The sequence below is a fragment of the Cervus elaphus genome, chromosome 9 (genome assembly GCF_910594005.1).
Source record: "Cervus elaphus chromosome 9, mCerEla1.1, whole genome shotgun sequence".
Taxonomy (NCBI): domain Eukaryota; kingdom Metazoa; phylum Chordata; class Mammalia; order Artiodactyla; family Cervidae; genus Cervus; species Cervus elaphus.
Window position 1 is genome coordinate 8554437 of NC_057823.1, and position 14464 is coordinate 8568900.

The 14464-nt window shown below is 51.3% G+C and overlaps 1 protein-coding gene across 1 annotated transcript in view; it reads left to right on the top strand.

The window, feature by feature from the left end:
* The first annotated feature begins 8594 nt into the window (after positions 1-8594).
* The window catches only part of ELL (elongation factor for RNA polymerase II), an 80221-nt gene continuing 74351 nt past the window's right edge, over positions 8595-14464 (top strand). Inside the window, exon 1 of the mRNA XM_043910932.1 lies at positions 8595-8782. Within this exon, the coding sequence (XP_043766867.1) occupies positions 8648-8782 (135 nt within the window). The 5' untranslated portion in view covers positions 8595-8647. The remainder of the gene's footprint in view (positions 8783-14464) is intronic.

The window sequence follows — 14464 nt, forward strand, 5'->3', positions numbered from 1 at the left end:
AACAGACATTTAAAATTTAATGCAGTCCAATTTGTCAATTTTTTTCCCTTTCATTCCACATGCTTTTTGTCAATACTTGCTGAGCCGTTTGTAGAGATTTTTTGGTTTTTCTTTTAAACCTCTTATGGCTTTAACTTTTACATTGAGATCCAGGAGCCACTTTGAGTTAACTTTTCTAAGTGGTGTGAGGTTGGGGTTGAGGTTCATATTTTTCCAAATAGCCATCCAGTTGGGCTTCCCAGCGGTGCAGTTGGTAATGAATCTGCCTGCCAACGCAGGAGATGCAAGAGATAAAGGTTTGATCCTTGGGTGGGGAAGATCCCTGGAGTAGGAAATGGCAACCCACTCCAGTATTCTTGGCTGGAAAATACCAGGGCAGAGGAGCCTGGCAGGCTAGTTTATGGGGTCGCAAAGAGCTGGACACAACTGAACACACATGCATATGTCCAGCTGTTGCAGAAACATCTGTGGGGAAGACTTTGTCTCCCCTAGTGAGTTACTATGACAGCTTTGTCAAATAGCAGCTGAGGGACTTCCCTGGTGGTCCAGTGGCTAAGACTCTGCATTCCTAATGCAGGGGCCCAAGTTCTGTACCTAGTCAGGGAACTAGATCCCACAAGCTGCAACTGAGAGTTTGCATGCCACAACTAAAGATTCTGCATGCTGCAACTAAGACTGGAGCAGCCAAATAAATAAATATTTAAAAAAAAAAAAAAGCAACTGACCACACACCTGTGAGTCGTTTCTGACCCTGCTCCATGCTGAGGGTCTCTGTGTCCCCTTGGCAGGTTTCACGTGTCCTGAAGAATAGCTTTTTAATGATGATGGAGTCAGGCTGGTCGTGCCTCCTTCCTTTGCCCCTCTTCTTCATGGTTGCTCTGGTTGTGCCCATTATGAGCCGAGCAGATGAAAGCTCAGAGAGGAGGCTGATCCTGCCCAGGGTCCCACTACCTGGAAGTAACAGGCAGGATTTGGCCCAGGTCAGCCTGCCTCCAGAGCCCATGCAGCTGTTTCTGCATCTTACTGCAGGTTAAGGCCAAGAGGTGAGAATAGGCCTTGAATGCCAGGGCCAGGTGGGGGCTTTAGTGTATCCATCCCCGGGGTCATTCCATCCTCAGTGGTGTGAACAGGATGGTGGTAGGGAGCCAGAGGGGCAGTGAAGCTACCCTGAGGACACAGGAGGCCTTTGGGGGGTGTCAGACGGTGCTTGCTCCTGATTCAGGCACAGTATGTGCAAAGGTGTGCTGACTGGACAGTGTGTGCTGTGTTCAGAGATTGGAGAGATGGATTTTTCTTTCATATCAAAACGTATACCTGTGTCTTCTGTGTACCCTGTCTTGAGTGATGACTCAGCCTAGCCCTTGCCCTCAAGGGGTGCGACTTGCCATGAATTGGAAGTGAACATGGAAGGAGCTTTGTGTGTGAAAGCTCAGGTCTCCTGAGCACTTCAACAGGGTGACCTTTGCACGCCTCCATCTCACATCTTCCCTAAAGGACAACTTGAGTGCTGGCTGGGGTCAGCCAGTGTAGCATCATCAGTGTCTTTGAATGCCCGTTCTCTATTTCTCCTCCTGGTGGAACTCACCTTTACTCCTTACCACACAGATGGGGCTGGTTCCCCACCAGCCTTTGGGCAACCCAGGCCTGACCAATCAGACCAGTCCAGCAGCCTGGCCACAGTGATTGGCTCCTGGGTGTCATGTGACTCACAGTGACCCAATCAAGGCCTTCCCTGGTACTTCCGCTGGAACCATGAGGGCTCTTAGAACCCCATCTGTAGAGCAATAAAGAAGAAACTCTAAAGGCGTGGGTTGTGCAAACCCTGCACAACAAACCTTGCACATTTAAAGGACTGGCCCTTGACTGGCACCTGGGAAGTCACTTCTAGACTATTGGAATATCCTGATTGATAAGAGTATCAGCTTACCTGAGGCCATGGGCCATGCCAAATAGTCCACAATAACAATATGATTTAGGGTGGGGGGTACTTTCCTGATGGTTCAGTGGTTAAGACATCGCACTTCCAATCTGAAGGACACAGGTTCACTTCCTGGTCAGGGAACTAAGATCTCACATGCCATCTGCCCTCCCCACTGCCCCCCTCCCCCCCCAAAAAAAGGAGAGAAAAATAGGGTAGGGGCTTTTGGTCACATGGTATCAGCTCAGTCTCTGGATGGGTGATCAGCCATATCTGCATGAGTGACCCCCTCCTCCTCCACAAAAACCCTGGACAAGGCTTGAGTGTGCTTCCCTGGATGGCAATATTCTGTGTGTGTTGTCACGATCGTTGCTGGGAAAATTAAGTGCTGTCTGCAACCAGAAGCTTGTGCCTGGTTTCTCTTGGTTTCTGCCTTATGCATCCTTTTCCTTTGCTGATCCTAGACTGTATCCTTTCACTGTGATTAACACAGCCATGAATATAAGAGCTTTTCTGAGTTCTGTGCATCGTTCTAGTGAATTACCAAACCTGACAGTGGTCTTAGGGATTCCTGACAACAGATGCCTTTGGCCTCCTCCCGAGAAGAGGTGTGAGTCTCCCTATTGCACAGATAAGCCCTGAGACCCCCAAAGGTGGACTTGCTGGCTCTGAGGCGGCCAGCTAAGAGAGCGGTGGAGCAGATTGCTTGCTGGCCACCCCACCAGGCAGAGGGGCCAGCTCCAAACAGAGTTCTCAGGGATCTTCATGTTCCTTCTGTTGCAAAACTGTTTGCTTCAAAATCCCCAAGGTCCATTTGCTCTGACCTAGCAACTCAACTTTCAGGAAGCTGTGGGACAGATGTGCAGCAGTGTGTCTCTAAGGGCTGTGTGTTGCAGAAATTAAGGCGTTCCTGAGATTTCTCATCCTGCATCATCCCTGGATGGGGAATGCGGTGTATCTCGGTCCCATGACTGTTTTGTCATTGGGCACGGTTGACCTTAAGATATGGGGATAATCTGGGTAGGCCCGACCCTGCTGGCTATAGAAGAGTCAGAGGGATTCAACACAAGGGAGGTTTCTATTACTGAGATGGAGGGGGCCACATGGCCAGTGCCTGAGATTGCCCCCCAGTGACAGCAAGAAGTAGGGACCTCAGTCCTACAACCACCAAAAAATGAGTTCTACCAACAACCTGAAGGAGCTTGGACACAGAGCCTTCTTCAGGTGAGCTTCTGGATGAGGACATAGCCCACCCAACATCTTGACTACAGCTCATGGGACCCTGAGCAGAGAACCAGTTAAAAGATACCAGACTCAGGACTCAGAAACTATGAAATAACTGCTCCTTTTATTAAGCCACTTTGTTATGCAGCAATAGGCAGCAATAGCTGACTAATATATATATTAGCAGTCGCCAGCTAATGAATAGTGGGTGTTCATCCCAGTGTGGCTTAAAATTCCATAAACTGCAAACAACATAGATGTCTAAAGGAAAGGGATTATGTAGATAAACTCTTGTAAAACCATTAATAATGATCCCCATGATAATGGCATCTTCTTTGGTCTAGGGCTATGCTCTTGGGTAAATGCTGTTATTATCCCTATTTTATGGATGAGCAAAGTGAGGAAAAGAGAGGGCAAGACACATCCAAGGTTCCATAGGGTGAGGGTCAGGCCAGGTCACTGTTCCCATCACAGAACTAGAACATTTTCAATGGGCTTGCTACACGGACTATATGTTGAGTGACCACCCCAAGGTAATCAACTGGCTTCCAATTTTTTGGGTGACCTACTTCTTAGAGGCTTTTGGAGAGCATGCAATGCCTAATGATTTCCTCCATTATTGTTTCCAGGGTCCTCGGAAGACACTGGGGCAGTAAATGTAAAATGGAGAAATAATTGTTGCCAAGCAGCACAGCCCGTAGTTGCAGTGTTCTTAATTCTTTTTAACTTCTCTAAGCCCTCAGTTTCCCCATCTGGCAAATGGGACCAAACCACAGAATCCACCCCAAAAGGCAGTTGTAAGTGTTACTGAAAACAGAGCCTGGTACATTTTAAGCACTCATCATGGGGTGGTTGTTATTAATGCTGTTGTCTGTTTCTCAGCTGAAATCACTTTCAGCTCCAGGAGGGGAAGTGCCTTTCCTCATGTCACACAGCAAGCTGGTCAGCACTCAGAGCTGGCTCCTCCCATGTTTTACTCGGTTCAGCAGTCTGGCTGTCTGTCCCCTCTCCATCCTCTAACTCCAGACCACCTGCTTCTCAGTTGCCCTTCCTGCCCTTATGTGGCCCTTCTAGGGGCAGTGCAGCCCTGGCCTGCTCCCATATTTACCTGGCCTAGCCTCCAGATTAACAGTTGGGCACAGCAGTGGGCAAACTTGTCAGCATGTCTGAAGAGTGATGATGGAAAAAATTCCGGAAATGAACAATGGTGATGGTTGTACAACAATGTGAATTTCACTTATTGACACTGAATTGTATATTTTAAAATTATGAACTGATCCCAGATGAAGGGTGGAGGATCCCAGAACTTCGGCCCTGAACTCAGACAGGCTGGAGTTGGAATTCCTGTAGCAGTATTCATACACAGAGAACTGTACATAAAAGATCTTCATGACCCAGATAACCACAATGACGTGATCACTCACCTAGAGCCAGGCATCCTGGGATGTGAAGTCAAGCGGGCCTTAAGGAAGCATGACCACGAACAAAGCTAGTGGAGGTGATGGGATTCCAGCTGAGCTATTTCAAATCCTAAAAGATGATGCTGCGAAAGTGCTGCACTCAATATGCCAGCAAATTTGGACAACTCAGCAGTCGCCATAGGACTGGAAGAGGTTGGTTTTCATTCCAATCCCACAGAAAGGCAATGCCAAAGAATGCTCACACTACCACACAACTGTGGTCATCTCACACACTAGCAAAGTAATGTGCAAATTCTCCAAGCCAGGATTCAACAGTATGTGACCCGAGAACTTCCAGATGTTCAAGCTGGATTTAGAAAAGGCAGAGGAACCAGAGATCAAATTGCCTACATCTGTTGGATTATTGAAAAAGCAAGAGAGTTCCAGAAAAACATCTACTTCTGCTTTGTTGACTATGCCAAAGATTTTGACTGTGTGGATCACAATAAACTGGAAAATTCTGAAAGAGATGGGAATACCAGACCTCCTGAGAAATCTGTATGCAGGTCAGGAAGCAACAGTTAGAACTGGACATGGAACAACAGACTGGTTCCAAATTGGGAAAGGGGTACATCAAGGCTGCATATTGTCACCCTGCTTATTTAACTTATATGCAGAATACATACGTGAAATGCTGGGCTAGAAGCTGGAATCAAGATTGCCGGAAGAAATATCAATAACCTCAGATATGCAGATGACACCACTCTTATGGCAGAAAGTGAAGAACTAAAGAGCCTCTTGATAAAAGTGAAAGAGGAGAGGGGAAAAGTTGGCTTAAAACTCAACATTCAGGGACTTTCTGGATGGTCCAGAGGTTAAGAATCTGCCTTCCAGTGCTAGGGACGCAGGTTTGGTCCCTGGTCGGAGAACCAAGATCCCACATGCCGCAGGGTGACTAAGCCCGGGTGTCCCAACTACTGAGCCACGTGCTCTAGAGTTCCAGGACGCAAAAAGGGATCCCAAGTTGCTGCAACTAAGACCCGATGCAGCCGAATAAAAAAATAAACTTAAAAAAAAAACCCTCAACATTCAGAAAACTAAGATCATGGTACCCAGTCCCATCACTTCATGGCAAATAGATGGGGAAACAGTGGAAACAGTGGCTGACTTTATTTTTCTGGGCTCCAAAATCACTGCAGATGATGCCTGTGGCCATGAAATTAAAAGACGCTTGCTCCTTGGAAGGAAAGCTATGATCAACCTAGATAGCATATTAAAAAGCAGAGACATTACTTTGCCAACACAGGTCTGTCTAGTCACAACTATGATTTTTCCAGTGGTCATGTATGGATGTGAGAGTTGGACTATAAGTGCTGAAGAATCGATGCTTTTGAACTGTGGTGTTGGAGAAGACTCTTGAAAGTCCCTTGGACTTCAAAGTGATCCAACCAGTCCATCCTAAAGGAAATCAGTCCTGAATATTCACTGAAATGACTGATGCGGAAGCTGAAACTCCAATACTTTGGCCACCTGATGTGAAGAACTGAACTTGATGCTGGGAAAGATTGAAGGTGGGAGGAGAAGGGGACAACAGAGGGTGACATGGTTGGATGGCATCACTGACTCAATGGACTTGACTAGACAGACCTTTGTTGGCAAAGTAATGTCTCTGCTTTTTAATATGCTGCCTAGGTTGGTCATAACTTTCCTTCCAAGGAGTAAGCATCTTTTAATTTCATGGCTGCAGTCACCATCTGCAGTGATTTTGGAGCCCAAAAAAACAACTTCTGTCACTGTTTCCCCATCTATTTGCCATGAAGTGATGGGACTGGATGCCATGATCTTAGTTTTCTGAAGGTTGAGCTTTAAGCCAATTTTTTCACTTTCATCAAGAGGTTCTTTAGTTCTTCACTTTCTGTTAAAAGGGTCGTGTCATTTGTGTATCTGAGGTTATTGACATTTCTCCTGGAAATCTTGATTCCAGCTTGGGGTTCATCCAGCCCAGTGTTTTTCATGATGTACTCTGCATATAAGTTAAATAGGCAGAGTGACAATATGCAGCCTTGATGTACCCCTTTCCCTATTTGGAACCAGTCTGTTGTTCCATGTCCAGTTCTAACTGTTGCTTCCTGACCTGCATACAGATTTCTCAGGAGGCAGGTCAGGCGGTCTGGTATTCCCATCTCTTTCAGAATTTTCCAGAGTTTATTGTGATCCACACAGTCAAAGGCTTTGGCATAGTCAATAAAGTAGAAATAGATGTTTTTCTGCAACTCTCTTGCTTTTTTGATCATCCAACGGATGTTGGCAATTTGATCTCTGGTTCTTCTGCCTTTTCTAAATCCAGCTTGAACATCTGGAAGTTCACAGTTCACATATTGTTGAAGCCTGGCTTGGAGAATTTTGAGCATTACTTTACTAGCATGTGAGATGAGTGCAATTTTGTGGTAGTTTGAACATCCTTTGGCATTGCCTTTCTTTGGAATTAGAATGAAAACTGACCTTTTCTAGTTCTGTGGCCACTGCTGAGTTGTCCAAATTTGCTGGCATATTGAGTGCAGCACTTCCACAGCATCATATTTTAGGATTTGAAATAGCTTAACTGGAATTCCATCACCTCCACTAGCTTGTTTGTAGTGATGCTTCCTACGGCCCACTTGACTTCACATTCCAGGATGTTTGGTTCTGGGGGAGTGATCACACCATCGTGATTATCTGGGTTGTGAAGATCTTTTGTATACAGTTCTTCTGTGTATTCTTGCCATCTCTTCTTAATATCTTCTGTTTCTGTTAGGTCTATACCATTTATGTCCTTTATTGAGCCCATCTTTGCATGAAATGTTCCCTTGGTATCTCTAATTTTCTTGAAGAGATCTCAAGTCTTTCCCATTCTATTGTTTTCCTCTATTTCTTTGCACTGATCACTGAGGAAGGCTTTATCTCTCCTTGCTGTTCTTTGGAACTCTGCATTCAAATGGGTATATCTTTCCTTTTCTCCTTTGCTTTTTGCTTCTCTTCTTTTCACAGCTATTTGTAAAGCCTCCCCAGGCAGCCATTTTGCTTTTTTGCATTTCTTTTTCTTGGGGATGGTCTTGATCTGTGTCTCCTGTACAATGTCATGAACCTCCACCCATAGTTCATCAGGCACTCTGTCTTTCAGATGTAGTCCCTTAAATCTATTTCTCACTTACACTGTATAATCGTAAGGGATTTGATTTAGGTCATACCTGAATGGTTTAGTGGTTTTTCCTACTTTCTTCAATTTAAGTCTGAATTTGGCAATAAAAAAGTTGTACACTTTATTTTTTTTTTTTAAGTTGTACACTTTAAATGCGTTAATTTTATGATATGTGACATTTTTTTAATGGGAGAGCTGGATAACCAGCATCTCTCAGGGTCCTTTGGGGATGTAGGATTTTATTCTATAAAAAGTCTACTGTTACAAAAGAGCAAAGTTTACTAACCCCCACGACCCCCCCCCAACAACCCCGGACCTACCTTAGGGAAGACCCAGCAGCGCAACCCAGCGTCCCATTCGCTCGCGGTTTGCATAGACACGCCCACTCACCCAGCCAGTCTCTGCTTCCGCGCCCCCACGTGTTTTGCGCCGGCCTGTCCCCTCCACGCCCTCGCTGGGGCTCTCCACAGAAGCCAAAGACGGAAGACTTGCAGAGACCTCATAAATAATACATCACGTCAGCGGCTGGTGGGGCGGGGCTTCGACGCGCCTGGCTGAGTCAGGGTTATGAATAATACACATTGAGGCGGGGCCTGAAGGAGTGCGCGTGTCGGGGCGGAGTCCGGGCACGGAAGTGGACGCCTCTGGGGCCTTGAGAGGTGGGGGCCATCCATCCTTATGAATATGCAGAAATAAGGGGCGGTGACTGTGGGCCGCCTTCGGCCCGTAGCGCGGCGTGGCTAGCCGCGGCTCATGAATAATGCAGCAAGTCGGCGGGCAATGCTGCCCTGGCCCGGCCCTTAGGGGCGTGGCCAGGCGCGTCTCATGAATAATGCAGTGCGTCAGCGGGCGGCGGGGTGGGGCGTGGCCGGCGCGCCGCTGGCCCAGGAGCCGGGAAGCGGGGGGCGGGGGAGCGATGGTCGCAAGATGGCGGCGCTGAAGGAGGATCGGAGCTACGGGCTGTCGTGCGGGCGGGTGAGCGACGGCAGCAAGGTGTCCGTGTTCCATGTGAAGCTCACCGACAGTGCCCTGAGGGCCTTCGAGAGCTACCGCGCCAGCCAGGTGAGCGGCGGACTCGGCGCGGGCGTCGGGGCACAGGTCGGCCTCGCGCGCCCCTCTCCGCGGCGTCCTGGCTTGGGGGTGCTGGGTCCGGCGTCTGAGGTGTTGCTCGCCGGTTTCTGGGCCAGCGGGGCGCGGGGTGGGCGCATGTCCCACTCGGAGAGCGGGGAACCTCGGCTCGGGGAGGCGACCCTGGCGGGCGGCCGAGGGTGGCCGACGGGCCAGAACTCGCGCGCCGGATCCGGGGGGCGTCTTTGTCGGCACCTGGAGGCGTCCGGGGCCTTTCCGGACTCACCCGGCACCTGGGCAGGAACTAGTTTTCTCACCTGACCAGGGGAGGGGGTGGAGGCAGCGCTGTCCGGGCACGGGAGGTGGGGGGTTAGGACTTCTCTGGCTGCTTGGCAGGGAGACTGGTAGGGATGGCCGACTGCGCTCCCGGGAACAGCTTTTCTGTCTAGGTCACTGGCAGGGTGGGTCAGTGGGTCACCGCTGTCGGGCCGCCTGTGGGGTCCTGTTCAGTTTGTGTGGGGAGGGTCTGTCTGCACTTGGGGGCCGTCTTTGACGCTTTCCAGTGAGGCTTCTGGAGTTGGGTTCACTCTTATTTCTTGGGAAGGGAAGTTTGGGCAGATCCTGACAGCGTTTCCCCAGCTCCCCAGGTGATCCTGAATCGCTGGACACCTTTAGGAAGAGGGAGTCTTTTTTTTGGGGGGTGGTTGCTGGCATGGAGCCTTTCCTAGGCTGGAAGCCTGTGGTGGGCACCTGGGGAGGCACTCTGGCCACTGCACCTGGCCGCTGACTCTCACACTTCTCAGGGGCCGATTTGGGCCCTTCTGGGGAAGTTAGAGGTGTTTCAGTTCTGCCACCTGGGCCCCCGGGGAGAGGGTGTTGGGGATGGGCTTCTTTGCACCATCTCTCAAGGCCTGACTCGGGAGCACATCTGGGCCCGTGGTCAGAAACTGCTTCTTCCCATTTCTGTGTGTGTCATGGCGCCCTCATCCTGTGTTGGGACAGAAGTTGCAGGTGCCCAATGCTCAGGTCCTGAGGGGAAATGGTTGGGGGGGTCCTTTTCCTCTTTGCCTGGAAAGTAGGGACTTCAGAGCCTGTGGTTAGGGGGTTGGGTCTGGTGTCAGGTTCGGGGAGGCGCTGCCCTGTGTGTGTGTGTGTGTACTGGGGATGGGGGGGCCTCGGGCGGGTTAGGAGAGAGACTAACTAGGAAGGAATGTGGCTTTCTTCCTGCCCTGGACTTGTTCGGCACCATTAGCTAAGCCCGGAGTTTCTTTCCCTGTTCTGTTCCCAGTGCCCACCCTTCCCGCCCTGCTTCCCACTTTGGGGGGCAGTTTCCTTCCTCTCCTCGTGTCTCGGTTTCCCCTTCATTGAACTGGGAATTCATCTATTTTGGAAGAGCAAGCGCCCACCGTGTCCAAAAGGGGTTCCCCCAGGTGAGGCTGGGGTGTCCCTGCAGGTGAGGAGGAGGGGGCCGGGTGGCCAGCTGGAGCCTCCCTTCCTTGTGGAATCCCAGCCCAGAGTCTTTTTTCCCCCTGGGCAATTCTGACTCGTCCTGCAGGAAGGCGGGCTTTCCTCGAAACAGCTGGGGAAGAGCTCCTGCGTCGTGTAAATGAGGTGAGCTTGGCACCTGGTCACGGTGGCTTGGGAGCCCCGCCTTCCCTGCCATGCTGCCCTCCCTGGCTCCAGTCGCCCGGAAGGCCTGCCTGTGCGTCCACCTCATGCTGTCACGCTGCTATTTTTAATTGAGGGTGTTGGTTACATCCCTTAAGCTGGATCTTCCTCCTGTGAGGGTGAAGGTATAACTGCAGACTCAAGTTTGTCCCACGCAGAGCCCAGCTGTGTGCGTCAGTGTTGATCAGCCAGAAGGGGCTCCCTGGCAGAGCTTCTCCTGCAAGCCGGTCGTGTTAACCTGACTGGTTGGGCTGAGTTTTGGGGGTGACTCAAACTTTCATTTTTCTCAGAGGCTGACAGGTGATTTAAGTTTCTTGCCAATTTTGTATTTAATCCCACCAGACAGGCCGTGTCGTGGACTGAGGTAAGGCCGGGGCAGCTCGGGCACTCAATGTTCTTGGGCGGTGGGCATGGGGAAGGTGACTGATGAACCTGTGCGACTAGAGAAGTGTGTTGGCTGTTAGCACAATATGTGTTTTGTTGCATCCTCATTTGTATGACTGTCACAGTTTAGAGTTTTCTCTAGCGCTGTGGCTATATGGTTTGCCAATGGGAACTTGTGGAGAGGGAGGGTTTTCACTTTTACTTTATGTTTTTCTTTACATTGTTACTTTATGTTTATGTTTTACTTTGAATTGCCCCTTGGACAGCACAGGTTTAAAGTGCCCATTTATACATGGTTTTTCTTTCACCAAACACGTACCATAGTACTAGGGGACCCACGGTTGGTTGACTCTGCAGATGTGGAACTCAGGACATGGAGGGCCGACTATAAGGTTTATTCACAATATTTGACTTTTAGAGGATTGGTGCCCCTAACCCCGGTGTTGTTGAAGGGGGAGCTGTAATGGCAAAGAGGTTTTACAAACTCAGATGTGGCAGGAGACTAGAGAGGAGCTTCCTTTAAAACTTTTTCTGTGGCTCCCAGGAGCCTGTAATCCTAGCTGTTGGACTAGCCCAAGTAGGAGTCCCTGATAGCTCCCGTCTCCCGGGGGGTCTGGAGTCTGAGCTGCCTTTTGTAGACCCAGTGAGCAGCCCGGAACGTGGTGGAAGGTAAAGGTGAAGTTACACGTGGCTGCCACTGTCCAGACTGGGATGTCATGCAGTCTCGAGTGTGTCCCAAGGCACTCCCATGGATCTCCCTTTTTGCTGTGATGGGTTATTTCCGGGAGAGAAGAGAGAGGACGTGTAAACACAGCCCATCACTTCAGGATCGCATCATGGGTCTGTTCAGAGAAGTGTCCCTGATAGTGACTCTGAGGAAGTGATCTTTGCTGGGGCACCTTCCTCGATCACGTGGATATTTCATCATCAGATTTGATGGGTCTGTTGCTGAGTGACCCCCTCCTCTCCTGGATTATAAGTTTCTTGAGAGGAAGATGTTGTTGTTTAGGGAAAACTGAGGGCTCAGGGAAGGGCCCAAGAAACCTGCGAACTGGAGCCTGTCTGGGTTTGAATCTCTGCATCTCAGGTGTACCTGCGTGAGGCCTTGGTTCTGTGCCTGACCTCTCCCAGTCCAGCTCCTCCTAAGAGCTCTGAGGATCCCAGCAGCTGCACTGGATCCTTCTCCTCTTTAGGGCTATGAGTGTGCCAGTCCCTGCGCCCTCTTAGCTCCTAATCCCGCCCTCGGGGTTGGGGGTGTCTCAGTGCCCAATCCCTCTCTGAGCTCTGGATTCTTCTCTCGAGGCTGTGAGGGTCCTAGTACCTGAGCCCTCCCAGCACCCGGTCCTTCTCTCTGGACTCCGAGGGTCTCTGGCTCTGCCTGCTCTAAGCTCTGGATTCTTCTCTTGGGGCTGTGAGGGTCCTAGTACCTGAGCCCTCCAGTCCTCTCCGGACTCCTAGGGTCTCGGGCCCTGCCCGCTCTGAGCTCCGGCTCCTCCTGGGGCTGGGAGGGTCCTAGTACCTGAGCCTCCCAGTCCTCTCCGGACTCCGAGGGTCTCGGGCCCTGCCCGCTCTGAGCTTCGGCTCCTCCTGGGGCTGGGAGGGTCCTAGTACCTGAGCCCTCCCAGTCCTCTCCAGACTCCGAGGGCCTCGGGCCCTGCCCGCTCTGAGCTCCGGCTCCTCATGGGGCTGTCAGGGTCCTTTTGGCACGTGTGCAGCCCTGATCCCTCCCAGGTTCTCAGCATTTGGTGTGGGGCCCCAGGGCCGGCTCCCACCTGGAGGTTTGAGCAGAGACTAGGGGAGACTATCTTCCTGAATCTGATTTGGGTGCCCGGTCTGTACAGGGACACTGCTCAGGGGCTAGATGTTTACCAGTGACCAGAATGTGTCCCCAGTCTCTCTCGCTGGCATGCTAGAGGCAGGAGACAGATAATGAACAGGGTGGCACGGAAATCAGCATGAAGAGCTTGTCAGAGGCCAGCGTCAGGAAGGAAATAAAACGGGGTGACGTGAGAGGGCGCTGATTAAGAGAGACACACGCAGGGCATGCCAGAGCTGAGGTCTGCCGGGCGAGGGGTCCCCAGGCATGGCGCATGTACAGGCCTTGAAACATGAGGGGCTGGGGAGGGTGTTTGCTGACGGTGGGGCCTGGGGGCTAGGTAAAGGGGTGGAGGCAGCTACAGGGCTCTGTCCTGGGACGGGTGTAGGAAGAGGGGCTCTGCAGCAGATTCCACAAGACTGTTTTGGACTCACACTGGGGGCTGCTCGCCTGCTTCTAAGGGGCTAGCTGCGTGAGGTGGGTTTGTCTCCTTTTCCTGGGTGGGGCACCCCACTTGGCCCTAACCAGGTGGCTTCTTGCCAGCTATGTTTGTTTTTCAGATAAGCTGTCTTTAGGAATAGCGACTAGGTAGATTCGCTGCCCCTCCTGGCTTCCAGCCAGGTCCCTGTAAGCCCTTTGTCCAGGCACATATCATCTTCCTGATGGTCTTGGCCAGTAGACTAGCTTCTTGTTCCCACTGTTTATTGTGGGCAGTTGAGCCTCTGAGGGGCCGTATTGCTTGCTGAGGTCACTTGGATTGTCCTCACTGGCCCAGGCTGCCTCTCAAGTTAGGAGGGAGTTTGAGCCACTAGGACTTAGCTCTGAAAGGGAGTCCCACTGTGGTCTCCAGTCCTTATGAAATGCCAGCATTCTAGGCCCCTGGAGTGTTGGTGACGTGAGGGGCCATGCAGGTGCCTGAGGTTGCCAGCTGTGACAGTCCTGTGTCCCCTGTCCCTTGAGAAAGCCTGCAGGTGATAACCAGTGCCTGTGGGTCGTGCCCCACGTGCTCTTCTGTCCTGAGCCGTACACGTGACTCATCTCGTCTCCTGGCTGTCAGCCCCAAGTAGGGAGCGGGTCCCATTGCTCAGGTGAGGACACGGGTCAAGACTCTGGGAGGCTGAGTCTCCAGAAGGAGTCGGGCCCCTGGCTGGATGCAGTGTGTGGCCTTGAGCTTTGCCCCCTCTGAAGGGCGGGGAGCCCCTCCCAGAAGGCGCATGCCTCACAGGTACTGAGGGCAGGCGAGCAGCCTCGGGTGTGGGGTGAGTGCTGGTCATTTCTGCGGCTAGCCTGTGAGGCTGTGTGTGAGGGGCCAAGCCCCTCATCGGCCGCTGTGACCCTTGACTGGGTTTCCGACAGCCGTTCGCCATGGTGACTGTGTGTAAACAGTCGTCGGCTCTCGGAAACCCATCCTCTGTTGACTCATCGGCAAGGCCAGAGTTCATCACCCTTGAAGTAGTTTTGACATCATACCCGGATTGTGACATCTCTGGGAAGTCCTTGAAAAACAAGACTGCTTCTCCTGGTCCCAGAGCAGACCCTGGTTTTTAGAGAGCTGCGTCTTTGTGGCAGCAGCGCTGCTCGCCGTGCCCGGCGGTCAGTGCGTCCTGCGCCTTTGGGTTTGCCTCCGCGGCTTCCTCGTTTGTAGGGCCTCGCTCCCTTGCTCTGCCTCTATGCCTTTCTTTTTGGTCTTCTTTCTTCTTGGTGGCTTGTGTGACCCGGAGTTGTCTGAGATCTCATCTTTTGCAATACATGGCCACTCTGCAGTCACCCAGAGCCCAAATGGATGTATTCTAGAACAGTCCCTCCAG